Source organism: Amblyomma maculatum, chromosome 4, assembly GCF_055883805.1.
Source record: "Amblyomma maculatum isolate TAMU_Amacu chromosome 4, ASM5588380v1, whole genome shotgun sequence".
In the NCBI taxonomy this organism is placed as follows: domain Eukaryota; kingdom Metazoa; phylum Arthropoda; class Arachnida; order Ixodida; family Ixodidae; genus Amblyomma; species Amblyomma maculatum.
Window position 1 is genome coordinate 31,951,104 of NC_139347.1, and position 22,503 is coordinate 31,973,606.

The 22,503-nt window shown below is 46.3% G+C and overlaps 1 protein-coding gene across 1 annotated transcript in view; it reads right to left on the reverse strand.

Annotated features, from left to right (window-relative positions):
- Positions 1–22,503, reverse strand: part of LOC146190610 (oxysterol-binding protein-related protein 1-like) — a 70,005-nt gene that overhangs the window by 26,265 nt on the left and 21,237 nt on the right. Inside the window, exons 14-15 of the mRNA XM_084600999.1 lie at positions 12,105–12,222; positions 840–915 (exon numbers count right to left, since the gene is read on the reverse strand). Coding sequence (XP_084457125.1) covers positions 840–915; positions 12,105–12,222 — 194 coding nt within the window. The remainder of the gene's footprint in view (positions 1–839; positions 916–12,104; positions 12,223–22,503) is intronic.

Consider the following 22,503-nt stretch of genomic DNA (forward strand, 5'->3'; position numbering starts at 1 on the left):
AATCCTCATCAATTCACTCAAAGTCCCCTCCTAATTTCTTCTTGTTTTAGCGGGAGAAGGGCTATGACGAAAATACGCTGAAAATGGACTGTGTGAACAGTCAGTTATGTTACCGGTAAACTCTCGAGAGCAAGGTATCAGGCTAGTTGGTATTGCATACCTAACAGCGCTGGGAACAAGATGAAACACGAAGAACAAAGAAGAAGGCAGAAGACAGCGCCTGTGTCTGTTTCTTCTTTCTTCGTGTTTCGTCTCATTCCCAGCGCTGTTCTTTAGGTAGGTAAACTCTACATCTGGTCGCATGTTACTCAATTTAAATCGATGCGAGTCAAAACATGGCTGTGTGACCAGCATGCAGCTGTGTTGGTTCGAGATGGCACACTGTGCATCAACACGCCATCCCTGTGAATTTCCAATACACTAGATACCAACGCATGCTCTGCAGAAAATATGTTCTGCTCACTTTTAAACATTAAATAGCAGCTGCAATGCAGATGCTGAATTAAAGACAAGACAAAGAAATACTGCAGGCACGACTGACACATTAACAAACATGCAGCTACTGTCAGCTGTGTGTGAAATTAAAAACTCGTACCTATCTGCACGTGGTGCATGACAGTTGATTTGCTTGTTTCCTTTAAACAAGCTATTAGTAATAAAAATGAATGAAGTGGGACAGCAGTTTTCCATGCTATCATTCCATAAAAGGGTACAAAGTTACAATGCAGTCAGCATATGAAGGCTCAGTTACAAGTCGAGTTTCCCTGAACCCTCCCTGAAGAGCGGAAATATGCACGGAAGCTCAAAACGGGAGCACTGTACTGAAACAGCCACCATACCTTTCCTATACATTGCTTCAGTATGCTCCATAGGCTGAAGTCATTCTTTGAGAACATGGGCACTGGAAGACGTGTTCTGGAAAGACATGGAAGAAAAAAAGAAAAAAAAAGAAAGCCAGTTAGCCTCTTGTACGTAAATCGCGGTAAGAAGTGCAGTGGTGTGGCTGCTTCCCATATCATCTAAAACCAGGTCTCGTAAACACATAGTGCTACTTTGAAGTCACGAGACTTTTGTACTGCAGCTCCATGCATACATACGCACAAATGACACACATCCTATGACGGCATCCATTCTAAAGTCATTATGAACCACAACTGCTCCGCTCACGCAAGCACCCAAGACAAGACTCACTTCAAAGAGCAGGTAATTACTGCCTTCCCTTTGTAACAATGTCCTTAAGTCAATGAGCAAAAGTGGAATGTTGCTGAAGTTTTTGGCAATCACTCAGGAAAGTGGTGGAAATGACAAGGCTTCTTGTGGTATCTTTTATGGCAAAATAAACCGCAAAATTTTTAGCATGAAAAATGAGCCCTCGTTGTGTGTTTTTCAACTTTTGCACAAAAGAAAAAAGAAACGTTATGCACTGCAGCAAAATTTTACCTCACACAGTATGGAAGTACTAATAGCAAAATTTTTTGGAGTCAGCAAGTACACCTTTTCACTCAGATCGTGGTAGAACAAAAAGGATTACAAACACTATAGGCAAATGTTTTCATTATAGTGCCCTTAAAGATCTACAACCACCAATTTTTCTTGTGGGTGAAAAATAAGTAGGTATATAAAAAAACGCTTAACTAAAGCCCCCAAGTGGTACTCACTGTTCTTAATGCTTTCGTGCACCTGTGAACTAGCTAGCCACACATTAATAATAGTTTTCTGATCAGTAGTTTCTTCTGTATTGTGTCTAAAAACAAATCAGTGAAAATGTTGAATATTTTGAAACCTAATTAAAATATCAGAGAAGTGATTACATATTTGAATCAGCATAGAAAGCTGATTAACTGCATTTTTACTCCATTTAGTCTAAAAGGAAAGGAAAACGCTTCATGAGCCCTGTCCCCCCTTAAAGGGCAGCTCCTGTGGTTTTCAGAGCGCAACTCTTTGCCGCCTGTTCGTGCTTTTTGCGGCGTCGCTGTTGGCGTTGTCCCTTGTAAGCAGGTTCTGCACTGTGTATGCGCGCACCACCATGGAGGGCTGACTGAGTGGAGCAGGAATGAGTCTGCCGGCATCACATGCTCCCGGCATAAAAGTGGATTCTGCCTAGAATGACGGTGAACTTTGATGCATTCAACGGAATGCTGGTTGTGTTCGATGCAATGCTCGGTAGCCCGCATCATCCGAGCCGAAACGCATAGCCACCGCCGTTCACCACTGCGAACCACCTGCCTATATTTTATTCTCTGCCAGTTCTTTCTAAGCCATGAGCGAGGCAACTGGTGGAAGTCCTTCGTCTGCCGCTGCGTGTACAGTTACTCTGCCTAGTGCCACAGCCACCTTTCCTGTTGTAGCGCAGGCCACATATGCATTTAGATCAACTATTAGTGGAGTGAAAATAAAAAGTCTGTGATTGTACAAACATGTCTTGCTCGAATTCTTTGCCTCAATCTATTGACAAGCTGAAACAGCTGATGAGATGTGCTCAAATTTCGCATTAGGAAGCAACATAATCGCCAATTTTTCATCATTTTGAGTTTTTGATTGCGTTACATTTCTCTGTTTGCCCCGACTCCAACCAAAAAACGTTTCTGAAATTTCAAGTAGAACTATTTCTAAAAAAAACAAAAAAAAACAAATCGAAACCAAAACTGCTTACATGGCCAAAAATGATGTTCTAGTTGATGAAACGTTGACATCACATAAAGTATTGGAAAAATACTCGCACACATGTTGAATGATGGAAATAAAGCTTGGAAATCATGATGCAGCACATAAAATGTCTGAGATAACCTAACACAGGCCTCTAAATCAAAGCGTCCAAAATGACTTTCGCTAATATTAATGCTCGAAGTGTTATTGGTAAACTAGGTCCCCTTGACTCAATATTAATAGCTTACGAACCGGCATTTATAGGCGTAACAGAAACTTAGCTAACCAAAGACATCAAAGATTCAGAACTTTCTCCCCCAAACTATGTCACTGTTCTCAAAGATCAATCGAAACGAGGCAAAGGCGTTGCTTTACTGGTAAAAAAAAAAAAGAAATCCCTTTCATTACACTGCCTGAGGTCGAGGGAGCTGAAGCAGTTTTTTGCAAACTTTGCCTTACTAATACCAACTTCATTGAATATGAAGTACCGTAGTCCTTGTGATTTGAATATACTACAATCATTGCGCGTGTACATACAGCAGCATGTGAAGAGAAACAAGCCGATACTATTAGGCGATTTCAATCTACCCAATATCAACTGGCACACAGTGCACCACCACTCAACTTGCGCAGATATCCTCTTTGAGATCATGCTCTCTTTTAAACTAACCAAACAGTAACTGACCCAACCAGTGTACAATGATCCAGCTATAACATTTTAGATCTAGTATTTCTAAGTAATCATTTCACCAGTCATAAAGCTAATTTTGAAGTGCCATCCAGCCTGTCAGACCACAAACTAGTTTTGTGTGCGGTACCACCATACCATGATTCACTGCCTTCGCAATCAACAACAACATATAGACTACAACAGAGCTGACAATACAAGCATCAGTGATGCATTGCCTCTTGAACTGCCATCATTCAGTGAACTCTCACGATACAAACACGGACATGGAGATTTTATGGCACCGGTTCAAAACAGTTGTGTCACATTGCATCACTAACTATGTCCCCTTGAAGACTAAGAAAATGCATAAACACAATCCCTGGATAACTCGATTCGTTACCCACGCAACAAGAAAAGTTCACCGACTCAGAAGCAACCAAAATATCCGCCACAACGCACAGTACAACAATTAACTTCCGCGATTGAAGACTTGAAATCAAAGATTAAGAGGGCCAAATCATACTACTTTATCATACACTTTTTTGAAGAATTGATTTTTTGAAGAATGCTCTCCAAAAATTATGGCGTTATTTAAACTTAAAAAACAAGATGAAAGACAAGCATCTCCCAAAGATAGCAAAAATACTGCGACTACTCAGAGCTACTTTTGCTCCATTTTCACAAGTGATGATAAAAAACTGCCCAGAATAAACCGCAGCACAGGTGTGAAGATGGAACCAGTAATTATAACAAAAAATGGAGTATTAAACCTGTTACTAAACTTAGACACTAAAAAAGGCCCAGGACCAGATAATATGCCTACCATATTCCTGCATCGATGTGCCGAGTGGGTGGCTAAATTCCTAGTGCTACTCTTTAACAAATCATTATCCACTTGCGCCCTTCCCATGGAATGGAAATCAGCAAAAATAACTCCAGTACACAAATCGGGTAATAAATTTGATCCCTCAAATGTCAGACCAATATCATTAACAAGCACATATACAAGTTACGAAAGCCTATCATTTTAAAACACATAAATGCCTTCCTAGAAGCAAATAATATTTCAACCCTCTGTAAGCATGGCTTTCGTAAGGGCCTTTCCACTATTAATCAGTTAATTGAATTGACGCATGATATATCCATGAGCATTGATAACCAGAAACAAATAGACTTCATATTTCTAGACTTTTCGAAAGCATTCGACTGCGTATCACACACTAAACTTCTCGTAAAACTTGAGCTAACTTTGGAAACTGTTCTAGATTGGATTAATGATTATCTTAGTAATTGCGTGCAATTAGTTGAAATTAACAAGAAATCCGCGATAACTAATGTTTCATCAGGAGTACCGCAAAGAAGTGTCTTAGCCACAGTATCATTCTTAATTTTTTATAAATGCCTTACCAGCTTACGCTTCCCATAATTGCATTCTTTATTAGGAAATTAACCCCACTGATGACCATTTAACTTTAAACATCATAACAGCAGTATCTCAGCGGTGACAGGACTGGCCGATCAATATCAATTTAAATAAGTCTGTTCATTTAACTATAACAAAAAAAAAACATATATCAGTCTTTCAGTGCACCTTTAACAACATTCCCCTTGGATTTGTTCATGAGCATAAGTACCTTGGTGTGACACTAACTCCTGACTTCAGGTGGAACTCTCATGCTAACAACATCAGGCCAATCGCCCTAAAACAGCTATTCTTTATCAACAGGTGCCTTAAACTAGCACCACCTGAACCAAAATTACTTGCATATAAAACCTTTGTCAGACCAGTACTAGAGTACACTAATGTCATTTGGTTCCCATTTACTAATCATCATAAATAAACACTCCATTACACATTCGCCAACACAATTACTCAAACGCGCAGAACTTCTAACATTGGAAAACAGAGCCTGTCTTGCAAGACCTAAATCATATACCAGGCAATACACAAACAACTAAAACTTCCTAATACAAAGTAAATATCGACATCCCCTAACAAGATTAACCCGTTATAACCTTACGCATACATTAGGCGTATTTTCATTTCATGCTTATATTTTCAAATACTCATTTTTTCCAAGGGCAACACGAGAATGAAACAATCTAAATACGAGTATATTACTAACAGCTCATCCTTACCAGAGTTCAGTTCCCTTATTGCAGATGAACTATATGCATCGCAGTATTTAATTCTTTATTTTCATACTTCCTTGTTCCCTTATGCTATTTTTACTCACTTGTTTGTGCCTTGATTCAAGTTGTGAGTTCATTATAGCCAATTGTCTCCTTCTTTAGTATTTTGAACTTTGATTAAGGATTGAATAGTAACTATAACTAATACTGATTCCATCACTGACTCTAACTAATTTTTCTTGCATATGGCTTTTGCACTAGTTGTTATCATCCATAATCATGCAATCAATATATGTGTGTTTTTTCAATTGTAAGCTTGTATGTATGCATGTAACACTCTGCACCATATAGTATTATCTAAGTTTTCGAGCTTTAATGTATGTGTACTTACAGCCCTTTCTGTTACAATTCCTAATGGGATTCACAGTATCAAAAAAACTTCATGATTATGTGGGGAGTGGGCAATAACGTGGGTATGTTTGTGACATCACAAATGCAGTGTTGCCAGCAGAAATAGTCTCAAATGAAGCCACGAAAACTGCTCATTTTAAAATCGTGTTGCACGCAAATGAAGTGTCGCACGTTGCCCAAATTTGGTAGAATCTGTCAGGATGGAGAGGAAAACCTACAGTAAATTTTTTACCAGAACATTCAAATGTCGAAAAACCCACGCAGTTGCGCTTTAAATAGTCTCATGAGTCCAGAAATTAGTCCGCACATTTTACCTTACCATGCCTTACAATCTAGTGTTACTTCAGCATTGAACAACATATATTGCCACAAACTATTCAAATCTTTATTTGTTTTTTTTTCGGCAGCCGCTGGCATGTGGTTGTCAAAAAAGAACAAATAAAGACTTGAATAGTTCGAGGCAATATTATCATTATAATAATCTACTACTTTATGAATATAATTAGAAACTTGTCTATAACATCCCAGCAGAGTTTCTGACTACATTCGAAATTTACTGCAAGCATAAATTTTCTGCCAAACAATCACAAATGACACACCGGTTTTTAGATTTCGAACTATGTAATTCCCCTTTGTGTTGTAGTAAAAAAAAAAATTTCACACGAAACCAAAACTAGGCAGCCCAAGAATACAAGTGCATTGAGTGCCTGTTTGCTGCTGCTCCTGTTCATTGTTTCAGCTCCCAAAACTTTGCTTTGAAGCCACAATGACTTTAGGTATCATTCTTTGAGAAGCCAGTGCCACATAACTAGAGGTGTAATCTAGCAACCCACAATGCAATTCTTGTCAATTATACCTCTTACAAACGCGTGTAAATCCCCGTCTTGGCGGCTGGGTTTCGATAGAGGTAAAATGGAAAAGCACCATAACGCTTTGCAATGCCAATGCACAATGACAATGCCACACAACAGAAACTGATTTAAAGCTCTCCATTATGGTGTTCCTGGTATCCGATACGCAGCTTTGGAATGTTCAAAAACATAGGTGCCTTCTTACTTTCCGTGTATTTCAAAAGCACAAACACTTTTCTTCAACCTTGACATTGGTTTCTGCAGAAAGCTAGTAATGTTCTGTTCCCTCAAGGCAGGGAATATTTAGATGCATCTGGATTTACTATGACTAGTAAAATGGCTACATAACAAGAGTGTTCATACCATAAAAAATAATCTCTAGTGCCAAAAAAATGAAATCTGCCAGAACTGCGGTCACACAACATCATAAAAAAAAAAAAAAAAAAAAATACTGTGCTTCATAATATTTCCACGCTATGATAGCGCAGTTTCTGAATATAAAAAACGTCAGAAATTTCAACAAGTGACACTTGTGTGAAACAGCCCACTTTTCCTTAGTATTCTTTGCACAACCCTGCTTGCCTCAAGCTGCCCAGCTATGAACTAGCTAGGCTGTCAGAGATGCGCTAATGCAATATTTTATTTCTGATTGAGGACAGAAGTGCCTCTCATGTAGCTTGCCAATGTTTTACTGATGTGTAGCGAGCTTTTCCCCTTGACCTGGTAAACCCCACTGCTGCAACTGTCATGCCAATCACTTGACAATGAAGGGCAATGGGCGAATGGGTTTTCACAAGCCAGAGTGACATTGCGGGCAATGGGACATATAGGAGGACATATAAGTCTCAATTCTAAATGCCTCTGTGCCTATTTCAGGAGCCAAATTTTTCAAAATCAGGCAGTTCGGATCATGTATTTTCCCGGATAATATGTTTTCCCCCCCATATTTTTATAAAACGCATCAATAAGATTTTATTGTACTATGGGGTTGAGACACCACAGTCAAGAAGAGTGAGCAAGAATGTAGAAGTGCAGTCCTCAAAGTGAAAAACAACTAAAACCCATGTAATAGCAGACTGCTTAGAGGTAGCAGCTCTGGAATACCTCCTAAATGCTGTTGGATAAAAGCCAAGGGGTGAGGCACTCAAGGGAGAGCATTGTGCTACACCCCATTTTAGTTGTTCTACTGGCACCTACACAAAGCTTAATAATTAGATGTGTCTGACACGCGAGACAATTCAGCTGACGAAGAAAACAGTAAGGCAAGAGCAAAGCTTAATTAATGGCAATCTATTGGATAAGCTGCTATTAAGGTCCTTAATAAGCGGTTTGAGACTGCATGAGCAGTTGAAAGCTGTACACTGTACTTTTAAACAATACCCCAGAAAAACAAAAATGGACCCCAATTGTAGTGCCTACAGCTGCAAAGGTATATCAGACAGTGATGCACGGTACTTCTACGCTTGTTCATCAAACATGAGAAATGAAACGACATGGGCAAATAAAAATATTTCTATGTTACAACCAAAGCAGAGTAAAAGCTTCAGATCTACTTTAAAAGGTGCAGAAAAACAGCTGCAGAAATCCATGAGAGGATTTTCTGCCCTGACGCATCATGGCAGGCTAACGTGAATATTCTACTGGTACATGCTTCATACATGAATTAAACAAGTAAAAGATATAAATGCTTAACAGGTGTTTTTGCCCAGCTACATCTGTACGCATTAAAAAAGGAAAATGGGCACGTGCATCGGCACAGACACCATACATACAGCTACACATAAAGACTGTGTGACAGGGAGAAAAAATGGCAAAAAATAATGGAAGAAAAAAGAAAATGAGGGGGAGCAAAACAAAAAGGCAAGGAGATGTGAAATCCCCAGCTGTACTTTCCCCTCCCGCTTTTAATGCCTAACGGTGAAATGCAGGGCGCAGGTTTAACTACCTCGTCGCTCACACCAACAAGGAGAAAGCAAAATATATTTATTGTACGCCAAATTTCTCGTACTTGAATTTTAGCCTTTTTTATTGACCGATCACACCTCTCGTTCACCGCTACGAGGCTTCCTTGATCGCGGTTCAGTCAAATGCCTAGAGACGCGACCTTCGCGAGTTGCCGACAGCAACCGCCCAGACGGAACGAAGGGCGAAGAGACCCTCCGCGGGAAGGCACTATAACCCCTGCGCCTTCGGGGGAGGGGGGAGGGCTGCGTGGTTTACGCACTCTTTGCGCTCACGCAGGAGGTATCGGCAAAACACTGACAGCCGTTAGCGTGATATGCGGCTCACGAGTGTGGAGTTCCCAAGAGAGAAAGGCTCAGTCGGGAAAAACAGGATTAAACGTAACCTCCTCCTCCTCCAGCAAGGCGGTCAGCGCGCCACTTCGAACATATCAGCGGCGGCAGATCGCAATCGATTTTCGGCGGGTATACACGCGCGCGCGCGTACGCACGCACATACACAAACGCGTCGAACAGAGCTTGGGCGCGCGAGACAGTGAATGTTCTGCGGGGTAAACGATCTTTTCAGGCAAACAGGAAAACATAAGTAGACGAGCCTTCGTCACCATTTCCTGCCTCAGCCCGACAGGATGGAACGCCTTCTATTAAGCTGCCGACGGGCGCCTTTATTTTTTTGTTTGCTCTGCGAAGTTCCAGAATTTAGGTCCCCTTCCATTTGCGAGGCAAAACAGGCGCGGTTGTTAGCACTACAACCTTTCGCCGAATTCGCATGTCATTTAACGCTTCTCCGCATCAGCAGCGTCAGTTGCCACCGGGATGATCCCCAGGAGAGCGGAAATATAAAGGCTACATGACAGACGCTCTCGTTGTGCGGTCGCAACATTAACCTGGTGCCACCTCAGCAGTTGCTCAATCACCGGCATGTGATGGGACAAACGCTGTGGTGACACCGCTTGCAACGGCAGTACGTACAAATCCAACGGATGGAAAAATTCCCAACTGAAAAATAAGCAAAAGGTAACCACCTGTATGGTGGAGCCATGCCGTCCAACGAGGTGCTCCCACCTCACACGGACTTTCAGGGGGCTCGCAGGTTATCTTGAAAAGTCGATTAGGCACGCAGGCGGGCGATGCGGAAAGACGAGCAGCGAGGAAAGCGAAATCACGCACGCCCACACACACGATGCACGCTCGACTGTCGCGCCAGAGTTCGCAGGTCTCGTGTCACGGAGCTTCGGGTTTCACCGAGGCGGACGCCCTGCTGTGGTCAACCGTCAGTCGTTCGCGGCGGCGATTCGATCACTGTCACCTGTGCGCGCACACACGGTACACGAACGTACGAAAAAAAAAAAAAAATGCTCGAAAAGGCAGAGAGAACCAGGCAATTTCGACGCTGTCACGTCGAGAGTGACGTAGCGGTTTCTCTTTCTTTCTTCTTGGCCCCTAGTGATGAGCGCTCCAATAAACCCGAAGGACACCGGACTACGGGCCGAGAGCAAGAAGCCGCGCGGAGCGGAGGAGGAGCGGTCCGGCGGCTGTCGGCTGCTCAGCGGAGCAAGAGTCGCACGCAGAGGCGCCGGCGCCGGTAGTGAAGCTGAGCAAGAAGACTCGCTGAACCCCTTTCCTCTCGGTACTCCTCGAACGGCGAAGCGGTGGTTGTTGCGAAGACAGCTGCCGGCAGCAACAGCAGCCTACGTATCACACCTGGCCCAGAAGCATCTCATACGTCGTCGTCTTGGCTCGCGGAAGACAGTTTAACTGGGGGTGTGGATGGACATCGCATTGCTGCGCTCTTCGAAAGTTGAACGCATATACAGACGTCAACTCTCGGTCTCCCGGGTGCGATATTATCGCGCCGAAAGGAGTTTGAGCTCGGGTGTGGTCCCTCTCCTTCAAGTTGACAATCGCTGTTCGCGAAGGTCGTGAGAGTTTTCCTACACGTCCTCCTTCGTAGCAGCCGAGGTCCTCGATATGACGAGCGATTCGCACAACGTCAACCGCGCCGAGAGCACCCGTTTCGGCGCGTCCCTACCTCTCTCGCTCCGGCGTCGTGACACCGCGCAGAGCTCGAATACGGGACGCGGGCGCGCGAACCCGCAATCGCGTACAGGCGCCGGGGCGGCCAATCGATGGTCGTACAGCTGATGAGAAATAGAGCCCGGCGCACTACCGCCACCGGTCGCTCGCGAGAGGAAACGCGACGACGACAACGATGATGATGACGATCGCCGCCAAACAATAGAGGGACAGAGACGTCTGGTGGCGAGCGACGAGCCGAAAGCGAAACTGAACTCCGCGACGTCAGTGGGAGTGGAAGAGCGCGCATTTGAGATTTGTAATAAGGCGAAAGCCTTTATAGGCTCATGAGTGTCCGTCCGCGCGTGCGTCCGCGGGATACCGCGAGATTCCGATTCATGCATTGGCGCTTCCTAGATTGCTGCATCACACAGCATACAGAAGCTATCAGAAGCAGACGCAGTAAAACACGAACCAGTGGCGTTTCAAACTAGTTTACAGGAAAGAAAAGGCACAGTATCTGTCACACTTCTCCGCGGACACCTGCACCGCACCGTAAGGGTAGGGAGGAAGGTGGGAGTGAAATAACAAAGAGGAAGAGGTGCCGTCGTGAAGGGTTCGACTGCCTGGAGATCTTTAACGTGCACTGACATCACACAGCACACGGATGCCTTTGCGTTTCGCCTCCATTCGGCCCAGAAGGTGCAGGTTCAAGCATGGCAGTTCAGCAAACATCGCGCTAGAGACTCAGCAACCACCTTCAGTAAACATGGCGCTAAAGACTCAACAACCATAGCTCTATAAAAGGTTTTCGCCTCATCGCACTTTAATGGTCCAACGTGTCCACTAGAATTTTTTTCTTTCGAAGAAAATACGAGCGCTTACCTTGCTTGTACCGGTTGCGCGCACTATGCGTAAGAGAAATATGTTCGACGACCAAAATTTTATCAGTTACGCAGAAAAAAAAAACAAATACAAAGTTATCGACAATGAACGAAAATAAAATATAAAATCAGACAAAATGAAATAATAATTGGTTCACAGGAAGGGAAAGGCGCAGTATCCGTCACACTTGTTTCTGTGGACACCTGAACCGCGCCGTAAGGGAAGGGAGGGTGGGAGTGAAAGTGGAAATAGATAAAGGGGAGCCGTAGTGGAGGGCTATGGAGTGATTTCGATCACCTAGGGATCTTTAACGTGCGATGACATCGTACAGCCCACGGACGCAACTTCGTTTCGCCTTCATTGAAACGCAGCCGCCGCGGTCGGGATCGAACCCGGGTACTCCGGCACAGTAGTCGGGCATCTTACAAAATAAAATACGAAAACAAAAATGGCAACGCAGAGGTGATTTGTGAAGATGAGCATTCTCAGACAATACGGCGTGCCAAGAGATAAATGTGTTCAGTCTCTCACCTTCCCCAGAACCCCCGTTCCACTTCCTTCGGCAGTGATGAGTGCACCTCCTCAGGCATGCTGTCTCCCTTTGTTTCTACTTCAAGTGGCACTTGATGGTCGCTCCCGGGAGAGGCCTCTGCATCGATAACCGCCGAGAGACCAAGGTCAAACACTGATGCTGAATTGTTTCTGACAGCAATTTTCAAGTGCAGCATTGAAAGAAATAGCCCAAACTAACAACAAAAAGAAAGAAACTTTATCTAGAGGGAAACTTATCAGTGGTAGATGACGTAAAGGGAGTCCATATTTAGCTCCCGTTTCCTACAGCGCGTATCAGGTTAGGAACTTCTCGAGTTGGAGAAATATGAAATTCCAGCCGATTAAAAACTAATTAGCTATAAACATTGCAGCAACTACATGACGCCATTAGTGATGCACAGCAGTGCAACAACTTGGCATTCAAATGACAAACTTCCGTGTAAATGAATGTGAAACGCAAACTGGAGCACAAGTGAGAGAGGCGCAGGTCTTCTGTGGCTTTTGCTTGAGCTTTGTAAATATATCAGAAACTATCAACCTGAACTAGCAAGTGCTTGTGACCCGTTCTATGGTGCTTCTATTGAATATGACAGCATTGCTTAGTCATTGCTTTTGGCAGTGATAACAACTGACCCGTTTACGCCCACACACAAATAGGCCTGATAAAAGCATTCCACAGGAATGAACTGATAACACTATACACATTACAATATGCGCGCAGTTCTCGGACATGTCATTGAAACATGCGAAACCCAACCAAAGCTACACATACTGAACTATAAACTGAAGATCACCTACTCGCTCTTTCACAGAGAAAAAAAAAAAAAAAAAACAGTATCCTAGATGATAGTAATGGCGTAAGGGCTTGTTTTGCCAAACAGCATCAGGGCACAAGGCATATTCATCTGCAACAGGTGGGGCTAGGGCCCAAGCAGGTCTCACTGATTAATCAGAACTCCAGGCTGGGTGAGATATTGTACCAATCACTATCACTGGAGGGTAACTGGTGGCACTATGAATCGAACCTCGCACAGTGTGCACGCCAGGAGGTTGCTCACACCACTAGGTCATCGATACGGACCAGCCCATGCTACTCAACACCTCACACAAATCATGAAGTAACGATTAAATTATGCATTGCACCCAGCAAAGAAAGTATCCACTGCGTGCATTTTGCATTCACTAAAAAGTATTGAATACAATATCCTCATCCACGACGCATTCATTGAACACGCACTAATCGATAAAGCAATGATATCTCGGGTGTGCAATCGTAAAGGGTTGCTTCATAATTTGCTCCGACGGTTTTGCAATCGTTGCAGAGCAACGTGTCGTAGTGAAAAATTAATATTTATGAGCAGCAATAATATACGTCCGAAGTAAATCCGGTCAAACAAAGCTACCGCACAGAAACAAAACAATAAGCCCGAAATATGTTTCCAAACAAAGGCAGACGCGTTGTTTAGCACCAAATGCAGCATGTCTCGTTCCCTATACCGTTTCTAGGAACTCGCACGCTTGGCCGACCAAGCGCGACCAGTCAGGGGGTCGGCAGTTTTCAGTAGCGGCGCGCTCTGTCGTATCAAAACCAATCGAGAGCCCGTCGAGTGGAGGTATTTTTGTAAAGCTAGAAATTTCCGCGAGCAGCTAAAGGACAGAACTGGAGCTGGAATAAAGTGGCAGACAATAGCATACTGCTCCGCGCTTACGTGGCCAGCTGTGGCTGCGAGGATACGGGACAAGCATCGTAGATCGAAACCAAACAAAGAAAAAGCTGGCAAGTACGAACGTATCCGAAACCTCGATTAGTCTGCGAACAGGAGACAAAAAGTTGCAAATAATGACCTAGGCGATAGAAAATCGATGCCACATCGGGAGACGACAGGCAGCCAAGCAACCACCGCTCGCGTTCGGCGTATCCAACGACAAAAGCCCCTAAATGATGTCCGATAGTCGGCGAGTGCACACGCGCTCGAGGCAGGGCAGTCGCTCGCGTAGATAACGCGCGTGCAGCGTCGTTCGCGAAAAACCAGGATGAAAGAAAAGGACACGCAATGGAAAAGCGCAAGGTCGGAGATGGAAAGACATTTCGGCGGAGCAGAGTTGCATACAGCAATCCGTCGTGCCGCACCAGTGATAACTGGGGTACGCAAGTCGACGTTGCGAAACGCCCTTTGATAACAATGTATAGATCCAATGCATTATTCCACGCGGTACTAAGCGAGCAGACAAACGACGCACGCGCTGTTCAGGGAGTGTTTCTAACTCGGCGCTGGAAACATATCCTACGGCGTTTTGGCCAATGCTAACGGGAAGTTACCGTGAGAACCGCCGACAATAACGAAACTAGCGACGCAGAACCCGCCGCAACATTATCGACGCAAACAAGCAGGCTGGGAGTTGAGCAGTGGTCGCGCTCGGAAGAAGTTTAGCCGGCGATTTCGTAAGGGATTTAGTTGCAGCGAGCAAATGATGTCAACTTGCGAATGTGCGCGCAGCAGTTCCTGCGCTCGGCACCATGTGACGTTCCCGCGTAGCACAAATTGTGAGGTCGCGGCTCGCGCGCTAACAGGAAGTGGATGTCAGTGCTTAAAAAAACAACAACAAAAAGGTTGTGAAGATAAAAAGGGCACTGCGAAAACGGAAAACATATCACAGACCATCCAAAGTGCGGGAAGCAACCGCTGATGCCGACTTTTCCTCCGTTTCCCGGCCCAGCACAACACACGCGTGCGCGGCAGCGCTGTTTATAGCGCGCACCAAAACCAGGAAAAACCGTTCCCAGAACTCACGAAAGGCAAGAAACCTGCATGAGGGGCCGGCTGAGTACGGGAAAAGCCCCTCCCGCTCAAGACTCCGCAAAGACGGCCTCCAATACCACAAGAACCAATTGCGGTTTCCTTCGCACGCGTCACGTCCTTCGCGCGTAAGCTGTACACGACTTCTCAGTCGTACCACCATCGATTGGGAAGAGGTGCATGAACTCGGGTGCACGCGCACCGAGAGAGACCAGTCAGACGACGCTCGCTCACTTCACACACTTCACACCACAGCTGCCGGCGCAACACAGCGATCTTGGCCAGCGACACTCGCGACGTCACATGAACTTGAAATGTCTGCCAGCAGCAGCGGCTGCCCGAATTCGCAGCAGTAATGACGACAGAGCGTCACGCGATGGCCACGAATTCATACGTACCCTGGCGACAGCTGTTGCGCTCGTCCGCTGCATACTCGCTGCTGCCGCTACTGCTGCTGCCATACGAGTAAAGGTATTCCGCAATGGACGCTAGCATCAACGCGGCGGCAGGAACAGCTGTTCACCCGGAAAGACAAGGACAAAGAACGCGACGACACCACCGCACAAAAGTGGATGAGCGATCGACACACACGACGGTTTCAGGTATACGGCGATGACTCACACGCACTACGAGACGCGCACTAAACAGGACACCGCAGACAGCGTGTCCACTGCACGGGGTAACAGCAGTACTCTGGGCAAGTGGGCAGGAGGTGGGGAAGAGCGCCTGTGCCGTTAGTCGGCGATCCAGCCAACCGCGTCGTACTACGTCCGTCGGTCGCGGGCAAGAGTCAGACTCTGCTGCTCCCCGGCTGTTGCTCGGATGACTCGGTGCCCACTCGTTTGCAGCCTCCCAGGTGTGTTGTCAAGCGCGCACAGTCGGCAATCACCTTCAACGAGTAGCGGCGGGGCGACGGAGTCGCTGGTCGACCCAGTCACGGGCATGAAGCGGGAAAGCGAAAGTGAAACGGGCTGCTCCAACGATCCACGACACGACAGCGGGTGGAGAGAAATTAAAAAAAGAAAACAGCGAGAGCAGCAGCTCGCGCAGGGTGGATGTGACTGGCGCGAGCAAACCGCAGCAGGCAGCCAGTTTCGAGCGCCCACGCAAAAAAAAGAATCAAAAGGAAGCCGAAGAAGAACTGGCTGGGCCCGGCGCATATGGTGGCGACACCTGAGGACCGTTGTGGGAACCTGCCGTAAGTGTCCGCCACAACCACCGCGACCGCAAAAAAACAAGCGCGCGCGCGCCTTTTCCGTGCCCTTTTCTGGCCCCTGCAGCACTCGGCTAACTCGGCGTTGCAACGCCTGCCCCGGGCCACGTCAGCGCACACCAGCATCCAATGCGTATCTGCATTTCTTTTCCCCCATCGCCCGAGGAGGTGTCGGCTTTCCTCTAACCAAACAACGCCCACTGCTTTTCCGAGCCTTTTATCGCAGTGCGAGGAGATGCGCGCAGTGTTTTCTGAACCACGCAAGACGCCGTCGTCCCTCACTAGGGCTGTTTATTGGACGCAGAATACCGTAGAAAATATGAAGTTTCGAGATAACGTTAACGAGCTTTCGAAGCTGCCTTCAGCAGCGAGTGTACGTTGTGACGCAAAATAACGCCGAAAGCTTCGCGCTTAAGGCACGGATCAAAGAGATTATAACAAGGACCGCGCGGAGAACAAGTATAAAGACTCTGTTTAGTTTTAAACGAATATAGGTACATATGATATATATTTGGTGGCCAGCGAGTAGCTTGTGCAACCACAACAAAAACCAACCTTGTAAATCCAACTCAAGCATGCTTAACGAACGCGCAAATATATCCATATCCATGCTAAGCAAAGAAATTAGGTAACCGCGCTCCTCTCATCTCGTGGTCGCACATATGGCGACTTCACGGTTTTATCAGTGCGCGCAAACAACAGCGAACTGCAACGCGCGGAATACATCGAAGATCGAGTGAACGACCTTTCGCGGTTCCGCGCAGGTTACCGACCGACACCGGCTCAGAGGAAGCGATCAAGTTGCGCGAAGCGGCTGCCAGCAACATTCCGTGCCCTGTGGATCTCTAAGGCACTTGGCAGCATAGCTGCTCTTCGGCTTATTATCGTTGCGCTCGACCCCTCCACACGTCGCCTTGCGATTGTACAGGACAAATGAGGAGGCAGGTAAACAACGGTCCCCACAGATACCATCAAAGCTTATTTTTCCCCAGTCAATTTGGTTATACAGCCATTTGGTAAGCGTTACCAGTTTAGGAAAACTTCAGATTACAGCAAATAAATGGGAGGATGCCTAAGCTTCGCCGTAAAAGCAGAGCAGGCGAAGTGCCTTCAACATCGCATTTTAATCCTGCGTTCTTTTTTAAAAATTTTTTACTTAAATCATTAAAGAAATTAAGTCACTATCACTGTGACATGGGTACACATTCCAAACACAAGCTAGTAAGGCATACAAGCGCCTCCTCTATGTTTAGAGGAAGACGACGACGCCTGGAGTCATAAGCAGGTGATACTTGGGAGACCCCGGAAGTGTGCACACTGATTGCATGGAATGGTACGCTCGAACGACTTTTTTGTTTCGGGCGCCTCGGAGGAACCTTGCAAAGCAGGCGTCGGTACCAACGAGCCCTATTGGCATGCATACACCTGCGAGGAAAATTTACAGAGATAGCCGGCGTCTGGTCTTTGGCTTCGAGCGAAACATTCTGACAGATGCAGATTTCGATTAATAAAATTCAGGAACTAGTCAAACAAAAAAATGTTCAGATTGACGTCGAATATATCTGGCGGTTCCTACAACGAAAGAAAAGTAATTGCGCTAAAATGTAGCTCGCCTCATCAGCCCACCTCGACCTACTAAAAAAAAAAAAAAAAAACTGTTCGTCTGTTCGTCTCTTCCATTACCAGTTTCCAGAGTACAGCAACCCATTGGTTCAAGCTGAACAAAGGTGGTCCTAATGAATGTAAATAGGTTTACAGGAAAGGAAAGGCACATTATCTGTCACACTTTCTCCGTGGTCCTAATGAATGTAAATAGGTTTACAGGAAAGGAAAGGCACAGTATCTGTCACACTTTCTCCGTGGATACCTGAAACAACACTAGTCTAGGTCGTGTTGCCTACACCGTGCCGTAAGAGAGCAAAGGTAGGAGGCAGGTAAAGCGGAAAGAGATAGATGTGCTTTAGTGAAAGGCTACATGGCAATTTTACCACATCTTTAACGCGCACTGACATTGCATAGCACACGGGCGCGTTGCTGTACCCCTCCAGTGGAAAGCGGACGCGTGGCGGGGAATGAAACCGCGACTTTGGGAGCGCCCTACCACTAAGCCACCGTGGTGAGCTGAGAAGCAAGTTTTGATGTGAAATAAAGATATTTTATGTAAAGTAAAGATGTGTGCGATGAGAAACGAGTGGTTGCATGAGTGTTGAGTGGCGATGCGCACGCTGTGCTATAACGCTATGTTCTACACAAAGGGGAAGCATAGGCGCCCCCAAAGGTATGCACACACACACACACACACACACACACACACACACACACACACACACACACACACACACACACACACACACACACACACACACACACACACACACACACACACACACACACACACACACACACACACACACACACACACACACACACACACACACACACACACACACACACACACACACACACACACACACACACACACACACACACACACACACACACACACACACACACACACACACACACACACACACACACACACACTCTCTCTCTCTCTCTCTCTCTCTTTAAGTGGTCTTGCGATGGAGACCTCCTCTCACTCATGGGAGTATAGCCATCAGATCTGCGAATCAGAACCTGTTATTAAGCGCGCAACTCCGCGTGTAACTGAGGCGCATATACTGCACGGACAGCACGGTCCATCGTACTCCTCACCATCATAAGTCACGTTACGCTTACTGTAGCATAGATGCTTCACCCATTTACCTTCGATCAGCTCTGCCCTTGTTCAAAAACAGCTACCTTAATTTGAACTACAGCTAACCTCTCCCCACTCGACCACCGGCCGCCCTCGGCTAAATTACCCTTGCCCTGGAATCCGTACCTATCCGGGCAAATGATCTGCTCTTCGCATTACATGGTGTCCCGGCCCAAGTCCATTGGCTCCTCTAAATTTCCTTGAGGACATCATTAACGCAGCCAACGACGGCTCGCCTAACGAGGCCTATACCGTGAGTCATTTGTTCGCCTGCGTGCAAACTGAAGCATACACAAACTCAGCCCCATTTCCTATCCTTCTCCTCGTATCAGGACGGTTGCTGGAGCTGTAGCCCGGTTCGCGGTACATTCTCTCTTAACCAGGCAAGGGGGAAAACCCGCCGCCATTGATTTCGATCGCGGTCGCGTGCTGTGATGAACGGACACGGCTTCGAAACATAAGCCCTAATGACTCGTTTCGAAAGAAAGGGCGAAGCAATGCGGCGACACAGACCTCGTCTAGGACGGCGGAGCTGCTAAGCTGTTTACGCACGGCGCGGGGCCGCATAGCACACGCGGTCGCGCTTTGTAGGCGAGGGGCGCCGCTCGACGCATTCAACGCTGCTTGCCGTTGTCTCGGTCGCCGGGTGCGCGAAGCAAGCTCAATAGTTTACTCGCCGCGGTGGCTCAGTGGTTAAGACGTGCGGCTACTAAGCCGGAGTTCGTGGGTTAGAACCCGACCGAGGCGGCCGCGTTTTGATGCAGGCGAAACTCAAAAGCGTACGGTGTCAGTGCACGTTAATCTCCAGATGGTCGGAACTATTCCAAAACCTTCCACTACGGCAGCTCTTTCCTTCCTCTTTTAATTCCACCCCCCTCCCTTCCTTTACCTAAGTCGCGGTTCAGGTGTTCATCGAGAAGCGTGACTACTGCTTACATTTCGTTTTCTACAAACCCGTTTATTTCTACATTTAATCTCCTGGATGTCCCATGAGTCTCATTTCCGTCTTCGCACTGATCCCACCTGTTCCAATTGTTTTGCTCCATACGTTAACCGTGCCTGCCTCTTATACTCTGCCCCGCCGCGGTGGACCAGTGGCTAAGACGCCCGACTACTGTGCCGGATTACCCGGGTTCGAACCCGACTCGATGGAGAGCAAAACGAAGAGGCGTCCGTGTGCTGTGCGATGTCAGTGCACGTTAAAGATCCCCAGTATCCTCAGGTAGTCGAAATTTCTCCGTAGCCCGGCCTCCACTACTGCTCCTCTTTCTATCTTTCCACTTTCACTCCCACCTTCATCCCTTTCCTTAAGGCGTGGTTCAAGTGTCCACAGAAACAAGTGTGATAGATACCGCGCCTTTCCCTTCCTGTGAAACTTTTCTCTTTCCCGTAAACCTATTTACATTTACAGTGTCGGAGAAAAGAGGCACATAATGTCCCATCAAAACTGTGACCCAACCATTCCTTTTCATTCAGGATGGTGTCCTGCCAATTAATTTCTCACTTAGCATCCATATATTCGTCAAATTGGAGCTTACTTTGAGCTAGGGATCCGAACCGACGACATATGTACCTCAAGTAAGTGTATGTATCCATTGAGAAGTGAGGCAGATACTGTGTCTCGTTCCCCAAAAACCAGCCCAATAAAAAAATTCTGAGAGCACTATGGAATCTACACTGCAGAAAAGTGGAAGTGTGAGGATTGCTACTGCACATCACATTTGCTCTCATTATAATTATTAACTAAATGCCCCGTCATTATAATCGCTATACTATCATCATTGCCATTACAACTAATTGCAGCGTCATTGTAATCGCTACTATCATCCTCACGGTAGACAAAGAGAATTACGATGTGCGTTCCATGATCCCGGGCATGCGTTGTTGGTTAAAGCGTTCGGCTGGGGATGCGAGGGATGGAGGTTTGATTCTCGGTGGAGACAGGATTTTTAATTTTCAGATGACGTCAACAAGATGATTGACATGCGTTAATATTACACGTTATTAATACATGCGTTATTAGTAAGTAACACATCAGCGCACGGGATTTCGTTCCAAGGCTCTCACCTTAAATATAGGGGGACGCTCAACGTTTATCTTTTATTTAGGACGGTTTTGGGTGAACGAAAGGCGCAGTATCTCTCTCCCTTCTCAGTGGACACTTATCTGAGGTACATATGTAGTTGGTTCGTATCCCTACAGCAAAGTAAGCTCTGACTACCAGATGGATGATATGATAAACGAAATGGTAGAGCACCACCCTGAATTTGTAGTTGTTGCTGTTGTTGTGGCTGTAGGAAGAAGGAAAAGAAAATGCACGGGCCTGCTACTGGCTCTGTAGCTGAGCCACCTCCGCTGCCTCGTGCAGACAGAAGAGAAAATAGAGAAGAAAGAAAAGGAAGAGGGAAAGAAAGACGCGCGCCGCAACAACAGCCGTCGTCCACCACCGAAGTGGTGGCGGGTGCAATGACGGCCTACAACAAATAAAAATTCGGTGGCAAGCTAGCCCCCGCCGCAAGCGGCGGTGACCTACCTGTCCCAGCCCTGTCAAGGGAGTACTCCATCACCAAAAGAATGGTTGCCTTGCAGTTTTGATGCGACATTAGGGCCATTGTTTTAATCTACATCGGTGTAACTGGTGCAGGGGAAAAAAGAAAGACCCTATTATGTGGGTATTTTCTCCGCCACCAAAATAATGGGTTTACAGGAAAGGAAAGGCGCAGCATCTGTCACATTTCTCGACAGACAACTGAACCGAGCGTAAAGCGAAGGTGGGAATAAAAAAAACACAAGATGTGTAGTGGAGTGCTCCGGAATAACGAATGAAGCGAGAAGGAGGTTTCGCAGTGGAGTACTCCGGAATAACGAAGGAGAGAAAGAGGTGGTGCAGTGGAGGGCTCAGGAGGATTGTTTTTTTTTTTTTTGTGGTTTAACGTTTTAATGCGACTCAGACATCGAGAAGCACTGTAGTGGAAGGCTCCGGAAATTTTGACCACCTGGGGTTCCTTAACGTGCACTGACATCGCACAGCCCACGGAATGAGCTGTATACACTTCGCGTGATGGACAGGCCAGATACACAGTTGACGAAAATCGCTTTCTCTTACAAAGCGCCGTGACGACGTCTCTCCGCAATGACCCACGCCGCCATGACCTTTACAAAATGGTAGCATACATAATTTCTACGACGATCCCTCAACCCGGTGATAAATTAAGGTATGATAAAGCATACCCGCTGGCGTGACAAAGAAGCAGAAAAGAGGAGCAAATTATGCGGCAGACTAACAAGGAATGGCGAGCTCAGGCGGGCACCTGCGCAAATAGTAATGACATCCACGTACCCTATCCTGACACAAAGCTGCACGGGCGAGAGGCAATCAATAAACGCGCTTTCGCACAATATGTATCGCTACTGAATTAGAGAATATATCGCCCACACCCAGATGAGCTAGAGCGCGGAATGCGGGTGCAGCGCTGTATCCTGATATGGCGCCACTTCTTTTATGGGATGCAAAGATAAACGTACTGGCAGGGTCAAGACTGCGATTGCGGTTATCACAGTGAGAGGAGGAACCGGCTGCTCACACCTTCACCACTAAACTGCTGTAGC